The sequence below is a fragment of the Macaca mulatta genome, chromosome 2 (assembly GCF_049350105.2).
Source record: "Macaca mulatta isolate MMU2019108-1 chromosome 2, T2T-MMU8v2.0, whole genome shotgun sequence".
Classification (NCBI taxonomy): Eukaryota; Metazoa; Chordata; class Mammalia; order Primates; family Cercopithecidae; genus Macaca; species Macaca mulatta.
Genome location: NC_133407.1, coordinates 25,269,781 through 25,283,563, shown reverse-complemented (window position 1 = coordinate 25,283,563; position 13,783 = coordinate 25,269,781). Strand labels below are relative to the sequence as shown.

At 35.5% G+C, this 13,783-nt stretch overlaps 1 protein-coding gene across 3 annotated transcripts in view; it reads left to right on the top strand.

The window, feature by feature from the left end:
* UBE2E2 (ubiquitin conjugating enzyme E2 E2) overlaps nt 1-13,783 on the top strand; it is a 388,749-nt gene that overhangs the window by 10,904 nt on the left and 364,062 nt on the right. For all 3 annotated transcript variants that reach the window (NM_001193865.1, XM_028843152.2, XM_028843153.2), the window contains 1 exon segment: nt 3,669-3,719. In NM_001193865.1, the coding sequence (NP_001180794.1) occupies nt 3,669-3,719 (51 nt within the window).

Genomic DNA, 13,783 nt, shown 5'->3' with positions numbered 1-13,783 from the left:
AACTGGAAATTTAGGCAATTGTCCAGGTGATTTTTGTGTAAAATAATTTTGTCTTAAAAGTTCTGATGAAGGAAGTCTTTTTGTTTGACTTAGCAAGATAATAGTTCTCCATCTTTCACCTTACCAGTATAAAATAATTAGCCTTAGTTTTCCTTGTCTTTTAAATGGGAACTGATAAAACAGATCCTTAGAGAATTCTGTAAGATTTACCGGATCACTTTTAATGGTAAAAGATCATCATGGGAAAGGTACATTGTAAGTGTGAATTATTGATACTTTTCATTTTTCCTCACCCTAAGAGACAGTGCCTGAAATAGGTACCTTCCTTATCCCCACTTGTCAAGGCTGAGAAACTTAATACATACCATGATCACAACTTTTGAGATAGAATTGAATTGCTGTCATTGAAAACAGCAGGACATCTTACAACCGTTTAAATAGCAATTCTTAGTATAATCTTTTCTGTCAAGAGAAATATAACCATTTTAGGTAACAGTGGCTCAAAATGTATTATAATATTATTGACTCACTGCTCAGACTTGTTGAATTCATCAGTAAATTGCTTTTTATATTGAATAATACAGACTTAGAATTATAGGGATCTGGAGTTCAACTTTTGTGTAGTACTATATGACAGCAAATTATGATGTATCAATTTTTTTTTCTCTTAGAGACAGGGTCTTACTCTTGCCCAGGCTGGAGTATGTGGTATGATCATAGATCACTGTGGCCTCAAATTCCTGGGCTCAAGTGATCCTCCTGCCTTGGCCTCCTGAGTAACTGGGACTATAAGCACACACCACTGTGACCAACAGTTTCCCAAATTTTTTGTAGAGAAGGAGTCTCACTGTGTTGTGCAGGTTGGTCTCCAATTTCTGGCCTCAAGTGATCCTCCTGCATCTGCCTCCCAAAGCCTAGGGATTACAGGCATAGCCACCAATACTGAGCCTGGCCCAGGATTTATGAGTTTTTGTTTTGTTTTTTTAAATCTAAAGGGCAGTATAAATATAAAGCAACATGTGTTGTTTGAAAATTGCAAAGAAGTTTTTTTACGTTAAAAATAGTTTTTTTTTTTTTTTTGACAGCTTAAGCATGCTTTTTATAATGACTATTCCTCTGGTTCTCTTAGTTTAAAAACAATTTTTAAAAGTTCATGTTTCTGATAATAAACAGTACATAGATTTTTTTTAAATGGAAAGTAACAGTTTTTTTAATCCACCTCCTGCCCCTAATTCTCCCAGTTCCATTCCCTTGAAGCAGACTGTTTAGCTGTCTTTGGTCTTATTCCTTCTGTTGGTTTTCTGTACAACTCTAAATAATACACTTATTTCTCGTGGAATTGTTAATTGAAGTAATATCTTTTGATTGCCTGCTCTGAAATATGAGGATTTAGTTTACTTACCTATTCTTCCTTTCTTTTCCTTCCTCCCAGTTAATGATAGTTAAAAATTTTTAAAAAGATTATTTGTTGCCTTTATACTCTAAAAATATATATTTAAGCTTCTATTTCTTTTTCCTACAAATAACATGTTTTTTATTCTCTACTTTGTAAATTGGGGATAATATCTTCTCCATCCACTTTTAACTGTTTTATATTAGCTACACTTAATTTTATATCTTCAAGGTTAATAACATTTACTTTGTACAGTGCAACCAACAACCAATCTTCTATGCTTTGTCTGTAAGTAAAAGACCAATAAATTGTACATTTATTATAACTGTAAACATTAAATGCCAGACCAAACAGCATATTAGGATTAGATTAACTACAAGTCCAGTGTCATGATCTCCGGGCTTCTCAATGAGTGATAGCATTTAGGCAAAATAGATCAAATCTTTCTCTCCCCACCTCACTCCCAATGTCTGATACTTAATTAAAGTTATTTTACATTTTAGTTTGCTTCATATTTCATCTGTGACTTATGCAGTTTTTTTTTCCTTCTGGGATTTCTGATTACTTCCCCCTATGTCCCCTTTTGTAGTCTATTTTATCTGTATACACTCTTTAGCCCCCTTCTTGCCTGTCTCAGCCTGTTTGATTTACACCCATTTGTTTTGTCTTGCAGAAATATATTGAAATTTCTCACTCATTGGTGACCACCACCCTTCTCTTTGCTGTTTATTCCTTTTTTGCATTTTCTGCATTTCCCTTTCCCACCTTGTGGGGTCCTGAATGAGTGAGAGGTAAAAGTGTGTGTGCCTAGTTTGCCATCTTTAACCTGGACTTAGCCATTTAGTTTTGAAGCGTCTGTTGTATATTTTGTATGAAATCCATAAAATGTGTTCTCCTGTATCAAATCTTTGAGACTATTGTCATTGAAATATGGGCAATATGTACTTGTATGCATATAAATATATCACAGAACCCATATTAGAAGGAAGTTATAGTGTGTTGAAAGAGATCACGGAGTTTATTCTAGTTAACCTCTATTTTACAGGACAGAAAACTGAGGCACAGGGAGAGAAAGCAAGCATGTGTGAGCAGTGTTCTTGCCCAGGGACTCAATTTAATGGCCTAGCAGAATTACAATGCAATTTTCTTTGACTTTGAATTTCTTAGCCGTCCTCTGATTCATAGTGCCTCACCAACCTTGAATCACACGGTTTAGAAAAGTGAAAATTGTACCAGTAGCATGCAGTTCCTTTGGGAAGTTGATACCAGTTCTGTTGGAGGGGTCCCATTTATTCTAGTAGTTTGTTGTCTTGAAAAGGAAGTAGAATGAAATTGCTTGAGTGTAAATATTTTTGCTCAGATTCTTTTGTTTTTTAAAGATACTTTAATCAGTTATTATCCATATACTGTCACAATAATTACCAGACAACAGGCATCCAGCTGTTAATAACCCCATATTTAAAAACCAAGGCAAAGGAGAAGAAACGGTTTTGAGAATATTTTTGTATTTGATTTAGCAAAGCCTACATTTAATAAGGTATGAATGATAGTTAAGGGATTGCTAAGTATAGTCTTAGAAAACAGTGGCGCGCTTTCAGCCTTTTTATACGTACATAGGATGTTAGATGCAGTTAAAAATAAAAGTAGAATGTAACACATGAGGATAGGTAGAGCAGGCTTAAAAATTTTTTTTTGGCGTGAAGCTCATGAAATGACATTAATTGCTTATGTAATATTAGGATAGTTCTAGCAGATGAAATAGTGTTAAACGTCAAAGTCCCAACTTGCTCCAAATTAGAGGCTCCAGGAAGGAATACCATATGCGTCTTGATGGCAGTTTCAGGTGTTGGAATGAGATCCTGAATCTTTTCTTCACCATTTGATTCTGTCAAGTCAGGATGCTTGAATTTAACTTAATATCAGCTTTCCATCCTGTATGGGAGTGCTCTAATACAAAACAGAAGTTAGAATGACCCATGAATGGTGTGGCAGAAATTTCCAGCTTTAGAAATTTTAATTAGCGCTGTCAGTGGTTCAGTGAAGTCATAGTGTTCCTTCCACAGGTTGCATGTACTGATAGTGTCATCCTTTAGATGCATCCTCAAAACCCTGGCGGAAATTGCTACTTTATTGTTGGATGTGATGCTTTATACAGTATTAGTATTTCAAACTAATATACCAAAGGGAAGTATTATTAAAACATAACGTTTTAATGAAATAAATTGTTAAGAGTGAAGATATTTTTAACATAATGTTCTTTGTCTTTATTTTAAAGAATTCAGAAGGAACTTGCAGAAATTACATTGGACCCTCCTCCCAACTGTAGGTAAGTACTTACGGTTTTTTATTTACTTGTATCTTTTGCAGAAGGTACATTTGAACTGTTGGTTTTATATGCAACTGTTGTTGTAATGTGGTTAATTAGTAAACATATCATTGTTGTTTGAACTTAAGTGACGGTGGAAGACAGTGGTTTTTGTCATCTCTGTGCAGAAATGGAATGTTCAGCAAGTATGTTTGTAGTGGTAGAACGGAGTTGCCAAAAGTAGTGTAATGCGATAACAATAAGACAATGAAATTATGGGGTAACAAATACAATTACCTTTTAGTGGAAGAGGTGTTAGGGCCTTAAGTGGTTTTTTAATGATAGAATAATAGTGTGGCTAAAATATTTGCTATGTTGTAATTTTTGTTATCTTGTTGGAATTTGATTTTTAAAAGTGCAGACACATTAAATAGTGCTTCTTCATGGTTTACGTTATTATGGTCATTGGTTGTGACTAGGTAAGATTGGGTGATTTGAGGCAGTGATGTTAAGTGTAAAATTGTCTCTCACTTTATGATCATGACCCCGAATTTTCTGGTCAGTGGTTACTTTAGGAAAGAAAAGTGCTTACCTGGAAATGGTTAATGTTATACAGATACATGGAGAAAGAGGAGAAAAATAACCTCTTACCTTAAGCTGCTGCCTTGGGTCTGAAGCAGTGGTTAGAAGATCACTGTTTGATTATTTTTAAGACACTTATTTCTATTTTGAGATGAGGTCAGCATTGGAACCAGGCCAACCTGGAGTTTTTCTGGTTTAAAATGATAATCTTATGCATTGAAGGTAGAAGGGCAGATTAAATAAAAATCTTCCCCACATTGAATGCAGGTAGAATTTATTGCTTGGTATGATATCTGACTTCACTGATCTTATTTTTATGTAAAAACAAAGATAACAATGGTGAGAATTAATGAAAGTGAAAATTTTGCATATGGCTATATTGATAGTTGGCTAGTTGACAACTGTTTTGTGTAGGAAAAATTCTAATAGAACTTACTTAGTGGTGAATCTAATATGGTTCTTTAAATGAATCATATACAGTTTATAAACTTACAGTAATAATATTCAAAGAATGTTTCACTGAAATAGAACAAATATGTCTTTGTTAGGTAAAACTGTTTAACGTAAGACTTTTTGTCACTCTTACGACCGTATGACATCAAAGCTGTTTCAGATGGCAGATGATTGTTTAGCTTTTGGTGGTCAATGGTTATAAGTGGATTGATTTGTGGAAAAACTCTAGTTTGAATTAAACCTAACATCCTTTGTTTCTTAGGATATTTGTTTTAATGGTCTGAATCTTTAAAAAAATAAACCATGTTATTAATATATTACATGTATTGTTTTTGTAACCTTTTTTATGAACAATTGAACTGATAAATAAGTGAACTTAATTTATTCACTTCTTTGCTTAAATTTTGACAACCCCGATCATTGGTAAAATGAGCAACTTTGTTTTAATAAGTTTGTTTAAGACTCATTTTTAATAAATGAAATCCATGTACAGTATCACGTGATGTAGACTGCAATTTTGCTATTAGATGACTGAGAAAAGGAACTATATAAAGATTATTGTTTAAGTAAACTAAAATAATTGAACCATAGTTCTGTTAAAGGTAAAAAACGTTTAACTATAGTGTCATCTGAAATTTGGAGGTTTACTTTGTCTTTGAGCCTTAGTTAATGATACCATTACGAGTTCATATGTAAGCTCTTCATAAATAGAGCAAAATGTTTATTACAGGTTTTAATTTTTAAAAATTAGAAGTAACTAAAGATACCTACTTTAGTTAATTTTCTGACTTGGGAATTTGCAGGGAAATTCTCACTTGTGGGCTGAGGATTGGATAGCTGATAAGTTTGCTTTAGAAGCTAGGTCTGCAGTACAGTGGCTTTGGTTCCTTTTATTGATTCTAAAACAGTTGCTTGGACTGGGTCAGGCAGAGAGAAAGGTTATTTACCTTCATGTGGCACTCCCTTTGGCAAGCAAAGGATCCTCTGTGCTGTAGCTGATTGATAAGTGTTGATTAACTAGTTTTACATTTTCTGTGTGCTTGTGTTACTTAATATGGATGTTTGGTGTGCCTATTAAGTGCATCACTGTGGTCTTTGGATTGTTTGGTGTCAAATATTTGATTGTGGTTTGTAGTTAATCTGCCCATCTGTGTTTCAATGAAAATGTGGTTACCATCTTCAGAAAGAGGTTAGATCATAGTGTTAGTTCGGCTTATTTTTGGTTAAAGTTAACAGTGCTTTTGTGGTTGATTTTTACAAGTTCTGCACTGCCTGCATTGGCCTAATGACTGTAATGGATTAATTTATCAAAATAGTGCAAATTAAAGTTACCTGCCTAACAGAAGTCAGAGTCCTTTACTTAATCAGTTAAGTCATATCTCATTTCAGAAGAAAGCATCCCCTTACTCTACTCCCTTTGTGGATTACCTCTCCTATCACACAAGCCTCGCAAAACCCTGCCTTTTGGTTCCCTGGGTAGTTGTTAGTCTGCTATCACATGTAAAGATTATATGTGAGGGAACATCTGTGGGTTTTACCTGTTTAGTCAGAGTGGAGAATGATTTTTTCTATTGGTTGTCTGGGTAGGGGTGGATGGGTGTCACATTCCATTTAGAGTGTGGTTTATCCTATTTTCAGGAACCTTAACAGACTGGATACAACCCAATACTGTGTGTATGTCAGGTTAGATGGAACCTCTGAATGTTGGTACATCTCTTATGTGATATCTAGTTAAGCTTCTTTTGGAATCATGTTAAAGGAACTGAATGTGTTTAAGCGTTGTGCAAATCTGTTAAAGAAGTTGAGAATATCAAGTCACCCCAAATCACAGCATTCAGTGTAGATAAAGTTTATGTAAGGCATTTTTTAGAGAAAGTTATTCTAATATAGTATTGGTTAATTTTTTTTTTCAGGTTTTGAAAAAACAAATATTATTTTAAAGAACATGCACAAATGATGTAATAGATTGAATTATTTCATATAGGAAATATTTGCCTCTACATATTTCAGTTTTTTGCTCACTTTATTGTTGTCTTTGAAGTACAAATGCAGTAAGATAGTTTTATTTTTGAAGTTGGGTTAAATGTGTCATTCTTTTTAAAAACGTTACAGTTTAATGGGTAAATATTTAAAAAAAATTTATAGCTAAGAAAAAATTTCTGCTTATAAAAATCATACAGTCTGTAGGGCCATAGGCATAGAAAATTGCACATCATTTGAGTGAAATTTGGCCTATGCTTAGAGTATTTTTTGTAAGTAGTGGAATGTATTTTTCTTGGCCTTAACTTTCATGTTGGATAACATAACTGACCCATGACATTTGCAAGGGCTCTATCCTGAGGCCTTCACAGATCCATTGATCCGTAAATGTTTTCATACTACTGCTGAGTTAGAGGTGCTGGGTGGTTGGTTAGAATTGTTTGCTACCTTGGTGCCTTGCATACCAGCTTAGATGGATAGAGTGGGTCAAATTGTTGCTCTGTCCTTGCAGACCTCTAACAGATAGATTCACTGCCCCTTGTAAATGACTATAGGTTGTGACTTTCACAGTTTTTCACAAATTGTTAAAAGCAACATCTTAGATCTGTGCATGTCAGTGTGTTCATTTATACTTCCTCGGTGCTAGTGGAGAACTGGCAGCTAGTGGGCCAGAAAATCTCCAGATTAAAATTAAAATTAAAATTGTCGTCATCCAAAGGGTAACTTGTTCCCCCGTATCACAGAGAAGCTAACTTGTTCAAATGCTATTATGATCTGCTACTGCTAAAGTTTGTATTAGGTTTATGAGCAGGGGAATGACAGAGAATCCTCATTACTTTTTGGAAGAAAAGACTAAGGTAGAATGAAATGATTTATTTGGAATTTGATTTTTGGTCTAGTAATTGAACAAGTAAAAGGAGGAAGTAAACCAAAAAGGAGAATGTGGTTATACTGGCAGTTTACACTTTATTTCTGTGTGTTTCAAGGATCTGCTTGTGGAACACTGGCGCTGCTTTTTATTTGATAACAGCTTTATTGAAGACATAAAGTGTAAAAATTCACTTATACTTTTAGGTTTTTAGTATACTCACAGAGTTTTGTAATCATCACAGTCAATTTTGCAATATTTTGAAAACTCCCCAAAAATAATCCATGCCTTTTAGCAGTCACTGCTTCCCCATTTTCCCCCAACTCCTTCACCATCAGCCTTCGGTAGCAATTAGTCTACTTTCTGTTTCTATGGATTTGCCTTATCTAGACATTTTGTATAAATGAAATCATATGTGCTTTTTGTGTCTGGCTTTTTTTATTTTTTATTTTATTTTTTACAAAGTTTAATATTTTCAAGGTTCATCCATGTTGCTGCATGCATTAGTACTTCTTTTTTTTTTCCTAAGACGGAGTTTCGCTCTTGTCGCCCAGGCTTGAGTGCAATGGCACAATCTCGTTTCACTGCAACCTCCGCCTCCTGGGTTCAAGCGATTATCCTGCCTCAGCTTCCTAAGTAGCTGGGATTACCACCACACCCGGCTAATTTTTTTATTTTTAGTAGAGACGGGGTTTCACCACATTGGCCAGGCTGGTCTCGAACTTGATTACCCTAGTACTTCTTTTTTAAAAATATTTTTAATTGAGGTAAAATATACCTACGTGATTTACCATCTTTACCATTTTTAGTGTAAAGTTCAGTGAATATACATTTATATATTTATATTATTTTTTTCCCCTTCATCCCCCCACTCCCCTTCCTGGCCTCTGGTAATTACCAGTTTATTCTCTATTTTTGAGATCTACATTTTTAACTCTCATGTAAGAGTGAGAACATGTGACATTTGTCATTCTCTGCTTGGCTTGTTTCACTTAGCCTTTGTGGTTTCATACATATTGCTCCACATGACAGGATTTCATTCTTTTTTATGGTTGAATTAAATATTCCATTGTGTGTATATACCACAGTTTCTTCATTCATCTGTTAATGGGCACTTAGGTTGGTTCCATATTTTGGCTATTGTGAATGGTACTTGGGTAAACATGGAGTTGCAGATATCTCTTTGATACGTTAATCTCCTTTCTTTTTGAGGTATACTGATATGGTTTGGCAGTGTCCCCACACAAATCTCATTTTGAATTGTAGCTCCCATAATTCCCACGTGTTGTGGGACTGATGGGAGATAATTGAATCATGGAGGCGGTATCCCCCATACTGTTCTCGTGGTAATGAGTGAGTCTCACGAAAGCCGATGGTTTTATAAGGGGATACCCCTTTTACTTGGCTCTCATTCTTCTCTTGTCTGCCATCATGTGATACATACCTTTCACCATCACCATAATTGTGAGGCATCTCAAGCCAGGTGGAACTGTGAGTCCATTAAACTTCTTTCTTTTGTAAATTGCCCAGGCTCAGGTATTGGCAGTGTGAAAATGGGACTAATACATATACCCAGTATAGGAATTGCTGGATCATATGGAAGTTCTGTTTTTCGTTTTTTGAGTAACCTCTGTACTATTCTCCATAGTGGCTGTACTAATTTACATCCCAACAACAATGTACGAGCATTCCCCTTCCTCCACATCCTTGCCAGCATCTGCTATTGCTTGTCTGTTTGATCTAAGCTATTTTAACTGCAGTGAGATAATACTGCATTGTAGCAATGTTGAACATTTTTTAATGTACGCTTTGGCCATTTGTGGATCGGTCTTCTTTTGAGAAATGTCTGTTTACATCTTTTGCCCCCCGCTTTTTTTTTTTTTTTTTTTTTGAGTTTTGTCTCTCTGTTGCCCAGGCTGGAGTGCAGCGGTGTGATCTCAGCTCACTGCAACCTCCGCCTTCTGGGTTCAAGTGATTCTTCTGCTTCAGCCTCCTGTGTAGCTGGGACTACAAGCACATGCCACCACACTTGGCTGATGTTTTTTTTCTTTTATTTTGAGATGGAGTATCACTGTGTCACCCAGGCTGGAGTGCAATGGCGTATTCTTGGCTCACTGCAACCGCCGCCTCCCAGGTTCAAGTGATTCTCCTGCCTCAGCCTCCTGAATAACTGGGATTACAGGCGCGTACCACCACACTTGGCTAATTTTTGTATTCTGAGTAGAGAAGGGGTTTCACCATGTTGGCCAGGCTGGTCTCGAACTCCTGACCTTAGGTGATCCTGCCTCGGCCTCCCAAAGTGCTGATATTACAAGACATGAGCTACTGCACTTGGCCCTTTTGCCTATTTTAAATTGGATTTTATATATATATATATTTGTTGTCAGGTTGTTTGAACTCTTTACATATTCTGGTTATTAATCCCTTGTTCCTTGTCAGATAGATAGTTTGCAAATATTTTCTCCCATTCCGCGTGTTGTCTCTTCATTTTGTTGATTGTTTCCTTTACTGTGCATAAGCTTTTTAGGTTGATGTAATCCCAATTGTCTATTTTTGCTTTGGTTGCCTGTGCTTTTGAGATCTTACACAAGAAGTCTTTGCCCAGACCATTGTGCTGTAGTGTTTCAGGTCTTAGATTCAAATCTTTAATCCATTTTGGTTTGATTTTTTTGTGTGTGGTGAGAGATAGGGGTGTAGTTTCATTCTTCATATATAGTTATCCAGTTTTCCCAAAACCATTTATTGAAAAGACTCTCCTTTTCCCATTGCATGTTCTTGATGCCTTTGTCAAAGATGAGGTAGCTGTAAATGCATGGATTTATACCTGGATTCTCTCATGTGTTTCGTTGATCCATGTGTCTGTTTTTATGCCACTACCATGCTGTTTTTATTCCTATAGTTTTGTGATAAATTTTGAAATCAGGTAATGTAATGCCTCCAGCTTCATTCTTTTTGCTCAGGATTGCTTTGGCTATATGTAGTCTTGTGGTTCCATGTAAATTTTAGGAAATTTTTTCTTTTTCTTTTTTTTTTTTTACTATTTATATGAAGAATGTTATTGGTATTTTGATAAGGATTGTGCTGAATCTGTAAATTGCTTTGGGTAGTCTTGTCATTTTAAAAATATTATTATAGTTCTTCCAATCCATGAATATGGAATACCTTTCCCTTTTTTTGGTGTCCTATTTATTTCATCAGTTTTATAGTTTTCTTTATATGAATCTTTCATTTCTTTGGTTAGATTGATTCCTAGGCGTTTTATAATATTTGTAGCTGTTGTAAATAGGATTGCTTTCTTGATTTTTTTTTTTCAGGTTATTTGCTGTTGGCATATATAAATGCCACTGATTTTTGTGTGTTGATTTTGCATTCTACAACTTTGCTGAATTTCTTGACAGTTCTAACAGTGTATTTTTGGTAGAGCCTTTAGGTTTTGACATCATGTAATCTGGGAACAAGGCTAATTTGGCTTTATCCTTTACAGTTTGGATGCCCTTTATTTCTTTTCTCTTGCCTAATTGCTCTGGCCTTTATTCCTGCTTGTTACCAAATAAACTTGCATTTTTATGGATATACCACATTCTATTTTTCTACTCATCAATTGATGGATATTTCTATTGTTTCCACTTTTGCTACTATGAATAATGCTTTTATGAACGTTTATGTACAGGTTTTTGGGTAGACATTTGTTTTCATTTCTCTTTGGTGTGTACCTAGGAGTGGAAATGCTGGGTTATAGAGTAAGTCTGTGTTTCCTGCCAGCAGTGTTTGAAGGCCCAATTTTTCTCCACAAGCTTGGCAGCACTTGTTGTTACCCTTTATTTTTTTAATGATAGCTATCCTAGTAGATATGAAGTGGTATTTTGTTGTGGTATTGATTTGCATTATTCTGATGGATGATGGATGAACATCTTTTCATGTGCTTATTGTCCATTTGTATATCTTCTTTGGAGAAATGTTAGTTCAAATCCTGCTGTATTTTTTAATGTCTTTTTGTTGAATTGTAAGAGTTTTTAAAAAATATGTTTTGGATATAAGTCCTGTACATCAGGTATATGATTTGCAAATATCTTCCTCCAGTCTGTGGTTTTTTTTTTTTTTTTTACTTTCTTGATAGTGACCTTTAAAACATAGAAGTTTTTACTTTTTATGAAGTCTAAATATCTGTTTTTTCTTTTGTTCTTTGTGCATTTGGTGTCATATCTTAGAAATCATGGCTTAATCCAAGGCCACGAATATTTATGTCTGTATTTTTTCCTAAGAATTTTATAGTTTTAGTTTTTACATTTTGGTTTTGATCCTTTCTCAGTTAATTTTTGTATGTGGTATGAGATTAGGGTCCAATTTCATTCCTTTTGGCTCGTGTAGACCCAGTGTCCCAGCATCACTTGTTGAAAGACTATTTTTCACATTGAATTATCTTGATACCCTTGTTGGAAATCAGTGGATCATAAATGTGAAAATTTATTGCCGAACTCTCAGTTTGGTTCCATTGGTTTGTATGTCTCTTCTTATGCCAGTAGCATACTGTCTTGATTACTATAGCTTTACTGAGTTTTGAATCAGAAAGTATAAGTCTTCCAACTGGTTTACTTTTTTCATTGTCTTAAATCATTAGGTAAGGCATTCCCAGCGGAAATGGGAAGAGGCTGTGACTGGACATAAACTGTGTCATCTTACTAATCACGGGAGCCATTTTATAGAGGAAAGTGTGGGTTTTTTTTGGTGGTAGTGGTTGTTTTTTGAGACAGAGTCTTGCTCTGTTGCCCAGACTGGAATGCAGTGGCACCATCTTGGCCCACTGTAACCTCCACCTTCCAGGTTGAAGCAATTATCCTGCCTCAGCCTCCTGAGTACCTGGGACTACAGGCGTACGCCACCATGCCTGGCTAATTTTGTATTTTCAGTAGAGATGGGTTTCATCATGTTGGCCAGACTGGTCTTGAACTCCTGATCCCAAGTGATCCGCCCTCCTTGGCCTCCTAAAGTGCTGGGTTTACAGGTGTGAGCCACTGCGCCCAGCCGAGAAGTGTATTTTCCACAGCATAGTAACTAAAATGGTATGTAGGGAAAGTGTGTGTGGGGGAGTATTTTTTGAAATTATAGAATAGGAAGGTTTTGAGACAGAAGTTGGGAACAGTGTCTATATGTGTGATCTCTACAAGGAACAACCAGTGCAAAATCTAATTATTGTCACTGTTTTTCTTCTCTGGTTATTGTAATATTTGTACAGCAGTTTTTAACTCTTGAAGGATTTCTGTATGTGATGTCATTTAGTCTTTTCAACCAGTGTCTAAAACTCCTGAGATTAAGTAACTTGTTCAAGGTTGCCTCAGCCTCCGAAAGTGTTGGAATTACAGGTGTGAGCCACTGCGCCCAGCTGGGAAAACATCTTTAAGGAAGGATGTGGACTTGGCTTTGAAGAATGGGTGGGATTTGGAAAGGTAAAAGGAAATGGGGATTGGCTTTAGGTAAGAGAATGAATGGGAGCAGAAATGTAAAAGGGGAGAATTTAGTATAGTTATTCTTGGGACAGTGAGTTTAACAGTTTGGCCCTCCTTCCCATGTAGGAGGTAAGATTTATTAGGACTTTCTAGGAAGGGTGTTAAAATTACCAGTTGCTATAGTTTGAGGTATAAATACTGAGTAAAAGAGAATGAAATTGAAGTTTTGATTTAAAAAAGTCATGTCATAGAAATTAATTTGTAATATGGAGTAGAGAAAGATAAAGAGAGTTTGGGAATCCAGTAAGAAAAGTGTTGCATGAATACAGGTTCAAGTATATAAGACCTGGTGATGTGATACTAGGAAGACCAAAAAAAAAAAAAAAAAAAAGGGCAGTGGAAACGGGAGATATTTTTGGACTGGCCCACCTTGTTGATGGTGTGGTTTTGAGAAACAAAGTTAATGATGTCAAGGATGACTTTAAAGAGTGTAATATTTGTAGACTAGGATGGTGATACTATTGGCAGAAACAGATTTGTCTCTATTTACGGCCTCTACAGATCTTAAAATTGATAATACGTCCCTCTTTGTTTAGTTTGGCTGCCTGGATAGCCTTATTTGCTCCTCAGTGTTAGTAATTAATTGCATTTTGTATGGAAACCTCAACTCTCTGGTTATATTTTGTTTTTCTACCCTTTTCCCTCTGGTATATCCATATCTTCATTTGTACTTTCATACTACTTACATTTTTGTAAGC